Source organism: Austrofundulus limnaeus, unplaced genomic scaffold, assembly GCF_001266775.1.
Source record: "Austrofundulus limnaeus strain Quisiro unplaced genomic scaffold, Austrofundulus_limnaeus-1.0 Scaffold1538, whole genome shotgun sequence".
Taxonomy (NCBI): Eukaryota; Metazoa; Chordata; class Actinopteri; order Cyprinodontiformes; family Rivulidae; genus Austrofundulus; species Austrofundulus limnaeus.
In genome coordinates this window covers 11,970-24,660 of record NW_013953940.1, presented here as the reverse complement: position 1 = coordinate 24,660, position 12,691 = coordinate 11,970, and the positions used below count along the sequence as shown (strand labels likewise).

Below are 12,691 nucleotides of genomic sequence, written 5' to 3'. Positions count from 1 at the left end.
GTATTTGATTTTTACAATAAACTTATTTTAAAAATCACACAATACAGAACTTATGATACATCAGATATACTTGATTTATCTTCCATCCACTGCTGCAGTGTCTAAAATGTATATTATATTATTAGCTAATGTATGTAAATAACCTTTTTTTGAGAGGATATGTTCATTTGAGTGTTTTTCCTCTGTTTTATTATTTTTTTAATGAACATTAGGAACAAGAGTTGATGAAGATTGTCGGCATCAAGTATGAGGTTGGTTTGCCGACACTGTGCTGCCTGAAACTAGCCTTTTTGGACCCGGACACCGGGAAGCTGACAGGAGGCTCGTTCTCCATGAAGTAAGATCTGTCTGCAGTCAGAACTAAAACTCACATTAAACACGCATTTCTGATGTTATCACACRTTTGTGTTATTAATCGTACCCATGCAGCTTCTGTTCTCACTGTTTCCAACAGTTCAGAAATGTTTCAGGCATACTAATCGTTGAAAGAGTCTGAACAACTCATCTTCCAGTTGGAGTATTAGTTCTCCTTCACAGGGCAGAACATTAGGAAACTGAATCCACACTATTGAGAGACGACCACATCTGTTTCATTTCAATTTTAATGAAATAAAACACTTGCAGCTGTTACGTTGTAAAGTTTTGCTCAGAGTGAGTAAAAATCTGTCTCCTTGCAGATATCACGACATGCCTGATGTTATTGATTTCTTGGTGTTGCGGCAACAGTTTGACAACGCCCGAAAGAGACAGTGGAGTATCGGTCAGTTCAAACCAAAAACACTTCAGTTTAACCAGAAACATCTCATCAATACAGTTTTAGTTTAGCTAAGCTAGTCTTATTTGGTAAAGATTTGAATAGTTTATGGTGTGTGTGTGTTTGTGTGTGTGTGTGTGTGTACACAGGTGACAGGTTTCGGTCAGTGATTGATGATGCCTGGTGGTTCGGGACCATTGAAAGCCAAGAACCGTACCAGTCTCAGTATCCTGACAGCTTGTTTCAGTGCTACAACGTCTGGTACGACCGCAGCTTGGGTTTGATCTGGGTTTTGAGTCGAATCACATGGATGTGGTTTCACTCGACAGATGTGATTACAGTCTCACCTTTTTATGAATGGGCTTTGTAGTTTTTACATTTTCTAGGAGATCTGGTAATCCTAACTGCATAAAGGGCAAAGATGAAAACTAACACCCKCTTCGGATGTTATCATCCATTAAATGGACGTTATTAGCCGTTATCAGTCCCATAGAAAGGCTTCAGACTGTCAGGTGGGTAATATGAGGCATAAAACCACTAAGGTTAATTTTAGAGAAAATGACATGGGCTACGATAAAGTAGACCGGACTCCGACGGTAGCAGATTGTTGCATTCCAATGTCTATGGCACTGGTAACCCACTTGGGGGCACTGTTGGGACAGTCTGAAGCCATTCTATGGGACTGATAATGGCTAAAAATGTCCATTTAATGGACTGATAACATTCTAAGCAGCTGAAACTAACACAGCTTTTTCAGAAAAACGTGTTTTCCTTCAGATGAAGACAAAACTGAATTGATTAGCATTAAGAGTGTGTCTGGTGTAATAATAAGATTTTAGATTAGAGGGTGATGATTGAGAGTCAGTGCTTCACCATTATTTAACACTTGACCCCAGCTTAACACAACAAAACTAAACTCAGCATTAAAAGTAAGCAAATTTGTGTTTGGCTGATTATTTCTTTGTTGTAAAAATTCTTCTTGGCAATAAATCTTATACCGTTAAAAAGCCTGTTCATTTTTCTTTTAAATGAAGCTAATTTAAGCTCATTTCAATTGAGCTAATTGTGGGGTGGTCTGTGATCGGAAGGTCGCCGGTTCTACTCCCCGCGGACCAACCAGCCCCACTTTGGGCCCTTGAGCAAGGCTCTTAACCTCCCAGCTGCTCCCTGGGCGCTGTAATTGGCAGCCCACTGCTCCACATGTGCGATGTGTAAAATGCAGAGACTTAATTTCCCCACCAGGGGATCAATACAGTGTATAAAAAAATTTTTTTGTAAGGAACATGCTTTTGTAGGATGAGCAGTAGAGCAGAGTGGGTTGCACACAAAAATGTTTTCAAATCTTCTCTCCCAAACAGATGATTTTGTTGATATTGACACTTTTGAGCTTCTGGTACCCCCAGGTGCTGCCAGTCAGATTTATTGCCAAGAAGCATTGTTACAACAAAGAAATAATCTACCAAACACACATTTCCTTCTTTTTGTGCTAAGTTTATCTGGTGTAAACTGCATCTTTAGAAGTTTAGATTTCCACATTTTTTTATTTATTTTGAGTTTTAAAAGAGCAACATCATCTCCTGCAATACTTCACGTTGCAGAGATGCAAATAAGTAATTCTGCCAACAGATTGATGTGGAGGTTTCATTTCAGTTTTGTTTCTGATGCAGCTGGGATAATGGAGACACGGAGAAGATGAGTCCTTGGGACATGGAGCTCATCCCTGATGATGGTAAGTGTCTAACATGTTGCTATCCGTGTCGGTTTAAACTCCTCCTCTCTTTAAAAAAAACACTTCCTTTTGTCTTCGTTCTGCTTCAGCCACGTTTCCTGACGAGTTGGGCACAAGCGTTCCGCTGACAGAGGACGAGCAGAAGCAGCTGCTGTACGTCCCTCAGGACGGAGAATGGGGCTGCCACACACGCGCAGAAGAGTGCAAGCGCATCATTAAAGCCATCGACCAGCTCTGCACACTCGGTACGATGTGGTCAAGGCCGCTACAATAAAACGGTTGAGCTTTCGTCACATAAGCAGGAATATGAAGTGTAGCCGCTGAGGCACTTTTCTCGGAAACAAGCAGCAAACAGCATGACTTCAAATAACGTGAGTCACGGCTCTGAGTGAGGCAGAGCATGTTGACAGGAATAATTCCAGGAACACATTGAAATAAGCACTGAGGTGTGTGCTTGTATTCTCATTAAATCAGATAATGTCATTAGTGAAGTAGGTGTAATAAAGTTAAGCTGAGGGCTCCCTCTAGTGGACGTTATACAATAAACAAAAACTCCCAACATCTGAGATAAAGCAGTATTCTGCGTGAAGAAAGAAAATTGTGTAATTTTTAGTTGCAGTCTCACAGAATTCTGAGTGTTTGCAACTAATAATTTACCTTAATTTAACCCTGTAAACCCCACTGAGATCACAGATAGTGTACGTGTTGTTGGTCTGAGAGACCAGCCATCTTTTGGGACTCATTTTTCTTGACCAGTTTTTGTAAATCATGACTTATTTTAGAGTTCGCAGCGTGCAAGGCTGTATTTAAGACTGTGCACAATTATTTGGTTGCTCACTTCCACTCTTGTTGTATTTGCCTCAGCTCACTTTGTGCTCAGCCTGACAGCTGCCCCCACGTCCGTCCATCCTTAATTTTCCACTTGATTCAGAATTGGGTAGCGGAGAGGCCCAGACCTCTTTTCCCACAGCCACCTCTTCCAGCTTTTCTGGGATGTTTGTGATCATGTTGTTTTAATGAAAGAAAATGACCACATGATCACATGATCTTGTACCAGGTTATGTAATAATTACATGTAATACTCACTGAATACATGTACATGTACAGTACATTACATGTCATGTTAGTTGGCTGGATTGACTTGTTCACGGCCACTTCACATGTGTTTGTTAACCCTTGGTGATGATCCACTCAAAAATGAGATATTTTTGTTTCGACGTTAGGACGTGAAAGGGTTAATTATTTTAAAAATGCCTTGGCATGGGTGTAAAACACCATCTAAACTTTTAATTTTATGTGACAGATCATATTTTAACCCTCACATTCCCTTGTGCAAAGGACATGAATTTTGTGAATTTCCAGCTGTCCCTGCTCACTGGAGAGTGAAGCGTTAACTAAGATTTTGGTGTCATTCGAAGCAGAGTGATCCCCTCTACCAAAGGTTACGCCCACATTTTCAAAATTATTATCTTTTTTAATTTTATGGCGGTTTTTCTGAGAGCATCATTTTTTCTGATACACCCTGTAGAGATGTCCAGGGAGCATCCTTACCAAAGCCCAAACCACCTCAGCTGGCTCCCCTCGATGTGGAGGAGCAGTGGCTCTACTCGGAGTCTCTCCTGGATGACTGCACTTCTCACCCTATCTCTAATCTCAACCAGAACCAGAGTATTTTATTGATCACTGAGGGAAATTAGTTATTACATTGGTTGACCTGATGGATAGCCCTTCATCAGAGCTAAACAACAAAAGAAATCTGAAGCTCCTATGTTTAATAGTTTTTGAGTTATAACCATTTTTGTATGTCCATATACCCCTTTTTCAGATAAATTGAGGGTCTGGGGGGTGGGGGCACTGATTGGTGGGCCTGATGGATAGAGCCTCATCAGAGCTAAACAACAAAAGGAATCTGAAGCTCCTATGTTGAACAGTTTCTGAGTTATAASCATTTTTGCATGTCCAGACACCCCCTCTTTGAAAGGAGCCCTCTCCTCAAATATGGGGTCTATCGTAAAACCATTGGCTGGAGCAGTGTAGGTCAGACTCATCTACAGCCCTGCCAAATTTCATGTTGATTGGTGCAGCTGTTTTTGGGCTACGATTGACCAAAAATCACTGRAAAAAAAAACAGTACGAAAACAATATGACTTACGAAAACAATATGACTCCCGCTTACACTTCGCGTGCGGGGGTCATAATAAAAAGTATGGTTGGGTGAAAAAGGTTTCATAAGATGTTATGAGATATAAGAATCCTGACTCTTTACCTTGAGCTAGGGCTGTGCGGTAAATGCAGTAGACCATGGAAATGGTATGAAGTTGGCCTACGGTAGAAATTTATCCTCTACCATCCTATCATCATTACGTCATCGCACCTGTGTGAACAGGGCTGCGAGTGCAGAGACAACTGAGCAGGAGGAGTTCGAAATAAAACAAAGATATTATAACGTTTTAGAAYGCATAAAGATAATAAATGCTCAAAATTTCCCCCTCCCACTGTAGAAAAGTTAAGTCAGGATCATTTCCTTCCTCCCTCCCTCCACGTCGCGCAGAGCGAAACTTTTTTTTTCACACCCAAGTTGTCGGAGAAAAAACTTGTTTTTATGTATACCACAGAGCAGACAGTGTCCCTACAAACMCAGGAGCCAGGCAGAAAGAGAAATCACACACACGACAGGCCCTGGAGCAGTGTGGTTATCCTGACTGGGCTTTCCTGAAAGCAGACAGGAAACACAGACAGGATTCCATGCAACCTTCAGGTGAAAATGAAGACCCCAAACCCAGACCCAAACCAGTGGTTATTCCATATGTTGCAGGTGTTTCGGAGAAACTGAGACGTTTATTTTCTAAACATGATGTCCCAGTGGCTTTCAAACCCCAAAACACATTACGGCAAAGGCTGGTTCACCCCAAAGATCCGGTGCCCCGGCACAAACAGAGCAATGTTGTATATGCTGTTAAGTGCCAGGAGGACTGCGACCAGTTATACATCGGGGAAACAAAGCAGCCACTGTTCAAAAGAATGTCCCAACACAGACGAGCTACATCTAATGGCCAGAACTCTGCAGTTTTCACTCATTTACAGGCCAGCGGTCACTCTTTCAGAGATGAGGATGTTCTCATTCTTGATAGAGAGGAACGTTGGTTTGAGAGAGGAGTAAAAGAAGCCATTTTTGTGAAGAAAGACCGTCCATCATTAAACAGAGGTGGAGGCCTCCCTTTTCAGTTGTCCCCCTCCTACAGTGCGGCTATTGCCAGTATCACTCCACCCCCTGTTAACAATAGATGCTAATTAGGTGTCAACGATAGCCATGTGATGTGAGTATCAGTCACATGGAGGCAGGGCTTAAAAGCCTGAATTTTGCCTGAAACTCTCAGACTGAAGAAGTCTCTTGGAGGAGAGACGAAACGTTTCATTAGAGAAGAACCCGTCCAGAAGACCTATAAAAATTTTTTCTTTTTGATTTTTTACCTGGATTACTGAGATGCATCAGGACTTGTTTTTATGTATTGTTACCCACCACAGAGATGATTAAAAAAAGACGTGGACGTTAGTTCAGTCATAAATCCATTTTGCTAATGTAAAGTCGGCTTCTGCTCTGATGATGAAGATGAGCGCGCAGCAGAGCAGCAGCTGAGTTCAGGAGGCAGAAGCTCATTGTTTGGCAGGCTGATATTAAAGTAAAAATGTTGGGTTTAATTAAGATTAGTTTTCTGCAAAAAAAAACTCTAAAAATTAAAATCTTTACTTTTTATGATAGTTTTCTACCGCGAAATATACCGTTACCTTGAAGGGGTTCAATTTATACCGTGATATGAATTTGAGGTCATACCGCCCAGCCCTACCTTGAGCCATCTGATTAAACATACACTTTACTAACATTTGATTTTAGACTTTTGTCTCCAATAAAACCCATACACTTCTATGTTCAGTTTTTGTACAGCTAGTATCTCCTGTCATTAATTACTATTTTCTATATATGTCTTTCACCCACCCAACAAACCGGGCTCCATCAGATGTGGCGGCACCGTTTGCCTTCCCGGTGGATTTACAAGCGTACCCGACGTACTGCACAGTGGTGGCCTACGTCACCGACCTCAGCACCATACGCCAACGGCTGGTGAATCACTTCTACAGGTATGTGGTCCTGAAGCTGCAGGACAGACAGCTTCTGTGTGTGAGAGCGTCATCAACCAGGTCGTGTTGAATATTTCAGACGGCTTTCCTCGTTGATGTGGGAGCTTCGCTACATAGAACACAACGCCCAGACGTTCAACGAGCCAGGAGCGTTCATTGTCACCACCGCCAAGTTCAACTCTGACCTCATGCTGGCGTTCATTAAGTATGTATGAGGGTCAGTTATGTGTATAGCACTGTTGTAGGCATGTTGTATTAATAAATGAAAATTATTGTTGTCTCTGCAGGGACCAAAGTCTGACGGACCTCATGCCTCTCTACAGAACCATGAAGAAGGCCACTTTCTCTGACTCTGAAGACGAGGTGTGTTAGCGCAATATTTAAATCTCAAATATCCAGGACATTGTTATATGAAAGGATTTTTTTACAGCAGAATGTTTTTTTGTTTTTAATTTTTATTTTTGAGACGTTATGCATAAAACAAGCACCACCAACATAGCTGTGTTCTGTTGCAGCACAGCTTGTTTACCCCTAATTTGATTGAGGGGTTTATTTTTCTTTTCTGTTTGATTTATGTAGGACGATGAGGAAGACGACGAAGATGTTAATACTCCTGGAACATCAACACAGAACCATAAGGTAACACGACAACCAGCCACTGTGTTGCTGTTTATTTTAAATTAAAGGTTAACAAAACAAAACACCTAATGTCCAGTTTACCTAATTTTAAAATTGTAATTATTTCTCAGGGCCGTCAGCCCATGAAACGCCAGCTGCGAGCTCGCCCTCATTCGTACGATCCTCACGCCTGGAAAGGACGATGTAAAGAGCTGCTGGACCTCATCTTTCAGTGTGAAGACTCTGAACCCTTCAGAGAACCTGTGGACCTGCAGGAGTACCCGGTACAGACACAACAACAAACAAAGCCCCGTTTTTTATTACCATATTCATGCATGTATAATTCAAACTCCCTTTTTAAGCTTAAAAAAGCATAAAAAATTGAATCCTCGTGTACACTTAATTGATTTTTCAGACCTTGCGGTGTACCCTCTGTTGGGGAAACAGATTATTTTGGGGATACACACATGCAACGTGTGCGTTGCTGTGGAGCATGCCATTAAAAAAGGGCTTGGTCCAACAGCAGTGGCACTTTTTAAATTAGCAAAATGGACAGTTTGAAAGAGCAACAAGTCTACTGAGTGTACAAATAATGTCCACCCATTTCAGCTCTACAGTTAAGGAGAAAAAAATGTATTTTCTCGTACTTTGGTGTAAGAAAAGTACTGTTGTTTTTGTGCTGGCTGTATTTTACAGTGGGAGACCTGAGGGATAAATAAAGAGGATTTATCCCCCATGACACAATACTTCAGGGTTCCCCCAAATCCTTAAAAAGTCTTAAAAGACATTAAATTCATCAATCTAAATTTAAGGCCTTAATTAGCCTTAAAATGTCTTAAATCAATCTTTCAGAGGTCTTAAAAATGTTAACACACTGTAAGGAAGACTGTAATTTGTCTCAAACATCAAAGTTATTTTTAGTATTTCTTTTTTTTTTTAAATTTAATACCAAATGATTCTAATGCTAGTTGTTTTGGGTTAAAATAAACATTTGGATAAAACTGTCTTTGTTTTTTGTTTTTTTCTTTTCTGTTTATTGTGAAGTTGGTCTTAAATGTAATTTCAAGAGGCATTAAAGAGGTCTTAAAGAGTCTTAAATTTACCTTGCCTTAAGCTGTAGGAACCCTGGTTAAATCTGAAAAAAATATTACAATTTATTGTGGTAGTACTTGTACAAAAAATTGGTCAAAATTTTACTCCCGTAAATAATATAACACACACGCACACCCAACTTTAGGAATGATTTTTTGGGTAAAGTTTTTTGCGTAAGTATTTTTTTACTCTTTCTTGTTAAATTCCTTATCTTCTGTTTTTTTKTTTGTTTGTTTGTTTTTTTGTTTGTTTGTTTTGTTTTGTTTACATCTAAGGACTACCTGCAGATCGTTGACTCTCCGATGGACTTTGGCACGGTTCAAAAGAAGCTGACTGAAGGAAAATACCAGTCTCCCATTGAGCTCTGCAAAGACGTCCGGCTCATTTTTAGCAATTCCAAAGCTTACACTCCCAGTAAGAAGTCGCGGGTGAGAATCACACTCATAACCACGCACACACTCACACACATATCTCATATTCCATCCTAACTATTTATATCAAAGGCAACTGGACATTGTTATCATTATAAATTCATAAACTGGAATAACAAGGAAATTAATTTTGATAATCCAAAAAGCAGCTTGTTACCAAGTCTTGGATATCTGAGAATCTACTTCTATTTATGGACATTTTAGTAAGAAGTTACGTTGTTTTAATGTTTATTGTTGTGTCTTCAGATATACAGTATGAGTCTGAGGCTTTCTGCTCTGTTTGAGGAGCACATCAGCTCCATCCTGTCTGACTACAAAGCCATCCACGGCATGACAGATAAACTGACCCGGAGAGGCACGGACAGACCGACACGACACACTACGGACAGACAAACACGACACACTATGAAGAGGAGGAGGAGCGAATCACCCACAAGCAGCAGCGCGTCAAGGTAGAGGATATGACCTTTATAAACATTTATAAAATTAAAGACGAGATGATCCTCACTTTCCTCCTGTTTGCAGCCCAGAGAGGAAAAGGCGCGTGTCGTCCAGGGTGACGGCAAAGAGGGAGCCGACCCCGCCTCCTGCTCGGCCACCTTCTCTAAGGCAGAGCGTCCCCCTGAAACAGGCTCCTCAGCTGGTCAATGGTAAAGTGGAAACAGCGACTCCAGGACGAACGCGCAGCGCTGCACGCCACAACAGGCACTCATCTCCTTCATCACAGAACGCTACGAACAACACGCCGAACACAGGGGGTAAGACTTCTAAACTAGACGAGTTATTGAAGGGAACTGAAATCCTAGTCTTGTGGGTGTTTAAAGTGCTCTATAAATAAAGATGGAATGGTATGGTATGGTATGGTATGGTATGGTATGGTATGGTATGGTATGGTATATTATGGTATGGTATGGTATGGTATGGTATGGTATGGTATGGTATGGTATGGTATGGTATGGAGGTGTAAGAAAATCTCGATACACTGAAATATCGCGATATTTCATTTCCTGATACTGTATCAAAATTCTAAATCCCTGTATTAATTTTTTATTAAGGTTTAAAACATCAACTTTCCTGCTAGCCGTTCATTTTTATGTTGTAGTTCAGCCTCTGACCACTAGTTGGCAGCAGTGAGTCAGCCATTTGTCTCCTCTACCTCTTGAGCGCCAGAGAGCAAGGGTAGCATTAGCATTGTGAGTAAACATTAGCTTCATGCTCCGATAGCTGAATCTGAGCAGAAAAGACCGACACCCTCTGCCTTCTAAGCTGAGGTAAGGTTACAAACAGTTACTTATTTGTCAGAATGTCTGTATTTTAAGACAAATTAAGTGTCTTGTGCGCTCTTTTTTCCAACGTTACGGAAGGCAGGCAGGTAGGCATACATATGTAGAGCATGCATCTAGCGTCTCGAGCTCAGCACTCCCCCTGTGACATAAAACTGTCTGTTGCTCTCAATGTCCGGCTGATGATCGCATCAAAGTCCATAAACTTTATCCTGCTGTGTTCGCTTCAAAAACAGTTTAACTGTGTTGTTTAGTTTCTCCATTTGTTTACTGTTATTTTCAGGACCTGCCCTGCTGTTCGACCCACAGTTATGCAAATCATGTTCTGGATGCAGGTCAGCTGATCCCAGAAACTCTGTGTGCAGCAGCTTCATATCATCTGTTCACTGAACTTTATGACAACATAAAGGCTATTATTAAGTATTTGGTGACCATATTGTAAATTAATATTAAAAACTAAAAGCTGCAAAAAATATATTTTCAAACTATTTATTGGCAAATTTAGTCTAAAAATTGAAACATGGATGAAATAAGAAATATGAAACAAATAAAATAAAATACATACAAAGCAGAACACAGCTAAATGTATCAAAAGTATGTCTGTGTAATATTAGAATTTTCTGAGACAATGAATTTTGGTTTTTCATTTTTTTCCCCTGTAAGAGGTTTTTTATTTATTAGAATTTTTGGACAAAAAAATTTGCAATATATCGCCTTGCTTACAGTATCGCAATATATCGGGACATATCGTATCGTGACCCCTTGTGCTTGTTCCATGAATTTTTCACGTAGAGCTGTGACACTTATATTGTTGGAAAGAGCAGAGTCTGGGCTTTAAATTGATGGACTACTTGTACGGTTTGGATCGTTTTCCCTGACGTTAGTGAACTGAAAACCTAATAATTATCAGGTGGAGGTTCTGCTGCTCTCGGTGCTCGTGGGGAGGGGGGCGCTCGTGACTCAGCTTTAGTCTACGCTGTGATATACACTCTAACAAGTTTTTACTTTAGCATAAAACTCATGACAAAGTCGCATAAAAACATTTCATTTAACACAAACGCATGCGCACACACCTACCTTTGTACCGGCTGCTGTGTTAGCTTCCTGCTAGCTGTCGTGTAGAGGTGGTCTTTCCTCTCCTGGTCTTGGCAGTAAAAGGGGATAAATGTACATTTCCCTTTTGTAACCTCCATCTTCTCATTTCTGATGCTGGCTCTTGAATATCCTCAGGTTAGAAATGCCGATTACAAACGCAAGCGTGAGCTTTTAAAGATGAGTTTTCCCTGTAATGCTATGATCCTCTGCTGTCACCTCCTCATCTAAAGGAAAATGAAGAAAAACTAACTACTGATCGTATCTGCTGCTTAGTGGACACAACGGCACAGAACAGAACTCAAGTTTTATACCAGTAGCTCACAGATGCTTTAACTTTTGTGACTTTTTCATGGATTAGTACTAGCAGCTAACGCTAAAAACATAGGCAGTAAGCAGGGAGTGGAAGGGAGGAGCGTGGCAAGAATTTTACCGGAAATACGTCATTAATGACCGTGGCATATAGGCTATTCATCGAAGCATCAATAACTGACTTCAACACGATGAACAGTTTCACTTCTTTGTCATGTTTGTTTTGTTGTCAGAATCCTCTCGCTCGCTGCGKACTCATACTTCTGTTCGAGCTTCAACACCACCAGCTCCTGACAAAGTGACCCCCACCCAGCCAGCAGAGGGCAGCAGTGGAAGTACCCGTCGGAAACTCAGGACACCTGTGCGACTCTCGCCTGGTGAGTGATGCTGACATGAAACAAGCCTCAAACAGGAGGCGATGTCTGACACTCGTGTGTTTTTCTCTTTAAGGCTCGCCCACCAGCCCTTCGCCTCAGAGCACGGTCCAGCTGAACGGCCACAGCAGTCATGTGACCGCCGGCGTGGGAAGAAAGGGGAGGAAGTCCAGAACCGAATCACCGGTGAGCCCGCCCGAAATCCCAACCCCGGCCAGCCCTTCCAGACCCCGAGGACGACCGCCTGGCAAGAAGAGAGGCAGGAAGAGCAAGCAGGAGCTGGAGGAGATGAGACAGAGCAGCACCCGCAGGAGCTCCACCCCCGACGACGACCAGGACCACTCCACAGGCGACGAAGGCGGCGCCTCTTCTGCGCCGGACGCTTCGGCGCTGTCGGACTCAGGTGCGACGCCGGTGCCTAGACGGCGAGGACGGCCCCGGCTGGTAAAAACCGAGGAGGCCGCACCTCCCGCCGAGTCGCCCGAGCCCTCGCCACTGAGGAGGAGCAGCAGGAGGGCTAACGAGGAGCTCACGCCCAGTCCTCAAAACGCCTCACAGAGATCGAGCCAAAAGGAGTCTCCGAAGGGCGAAGCAGGGGAGGCGGAGGTAGGTTCCATGCGCACGCGCAACCAGGGCCGACGGTCAGCCTGGTACATGGAGGAGGACTCTGAGGAGGAGCAGAGGCAGCTGCTGTTTGAGGACTCGTCAATAACGTTTGGCACCTCCTCAAAGGGGCGTGTCCGCAAACTGACAGAAAAGGCCAAAGCCAACCTTATAGGCTGGTAAAGAACTGACAGGTGAGCTGGAGGGCTCACCGATGCTGCGGAGGAGTTCCAGGCTCTCTGTTGAAGGTTCTCAGTGCACGTGCG

The 12,691-nt window shown here is 42.3% G+C and overlaps 1 protein-coding gene across 1 annotated transcript in view; it reads left to right on the top strand.

Annotated features, from left to right (window-relative positions):
* phip (PHIP subunit of CUL4-Ring ligase complex) overlaps positions 1–12,685 on the top strand; it is a gene marked incomplete at its 5' end in the record, with an annotated part of 33,036 nt that extends 20,351 nt beyond the window's left edge. Inside the window, 15 exon segments of the mRNA XM_014032779.1 lie at positions 213–337; positions 678–760; positions 904–1,015; positions 2,422–2,483; positions 2,573–2,728; positions 6,500–6,620; positions 6,700–6,825; positions 6,908–6,983; positions 7,200–7,259; positions 7,370–7,522; positions 8,606–8,758; positions 9,008–9,213; positions 9,287–9,519; positions 11,682–11,825; positions 11,899–12,685. Coding sequence (XP_013888233.1) covers positions 213–337; positions 678–760; positions 904–1,015; positions 2,422–2,483; positions 2,573–2,728; positions 6,500–6,620; positions 6,700–6,825; positions 6,908–6,983; positions 7,200–7,259; positions 7,370–7,522; positions 8,606–8,758; positions 9,008–9,213; positions 9,287–9,519; positions 11,682–11,825; positions 11,899–12,608 — 2,520 coding nt within the window.
* Positions 12,686–12,691: the final 6 nt, after the last annotated feature.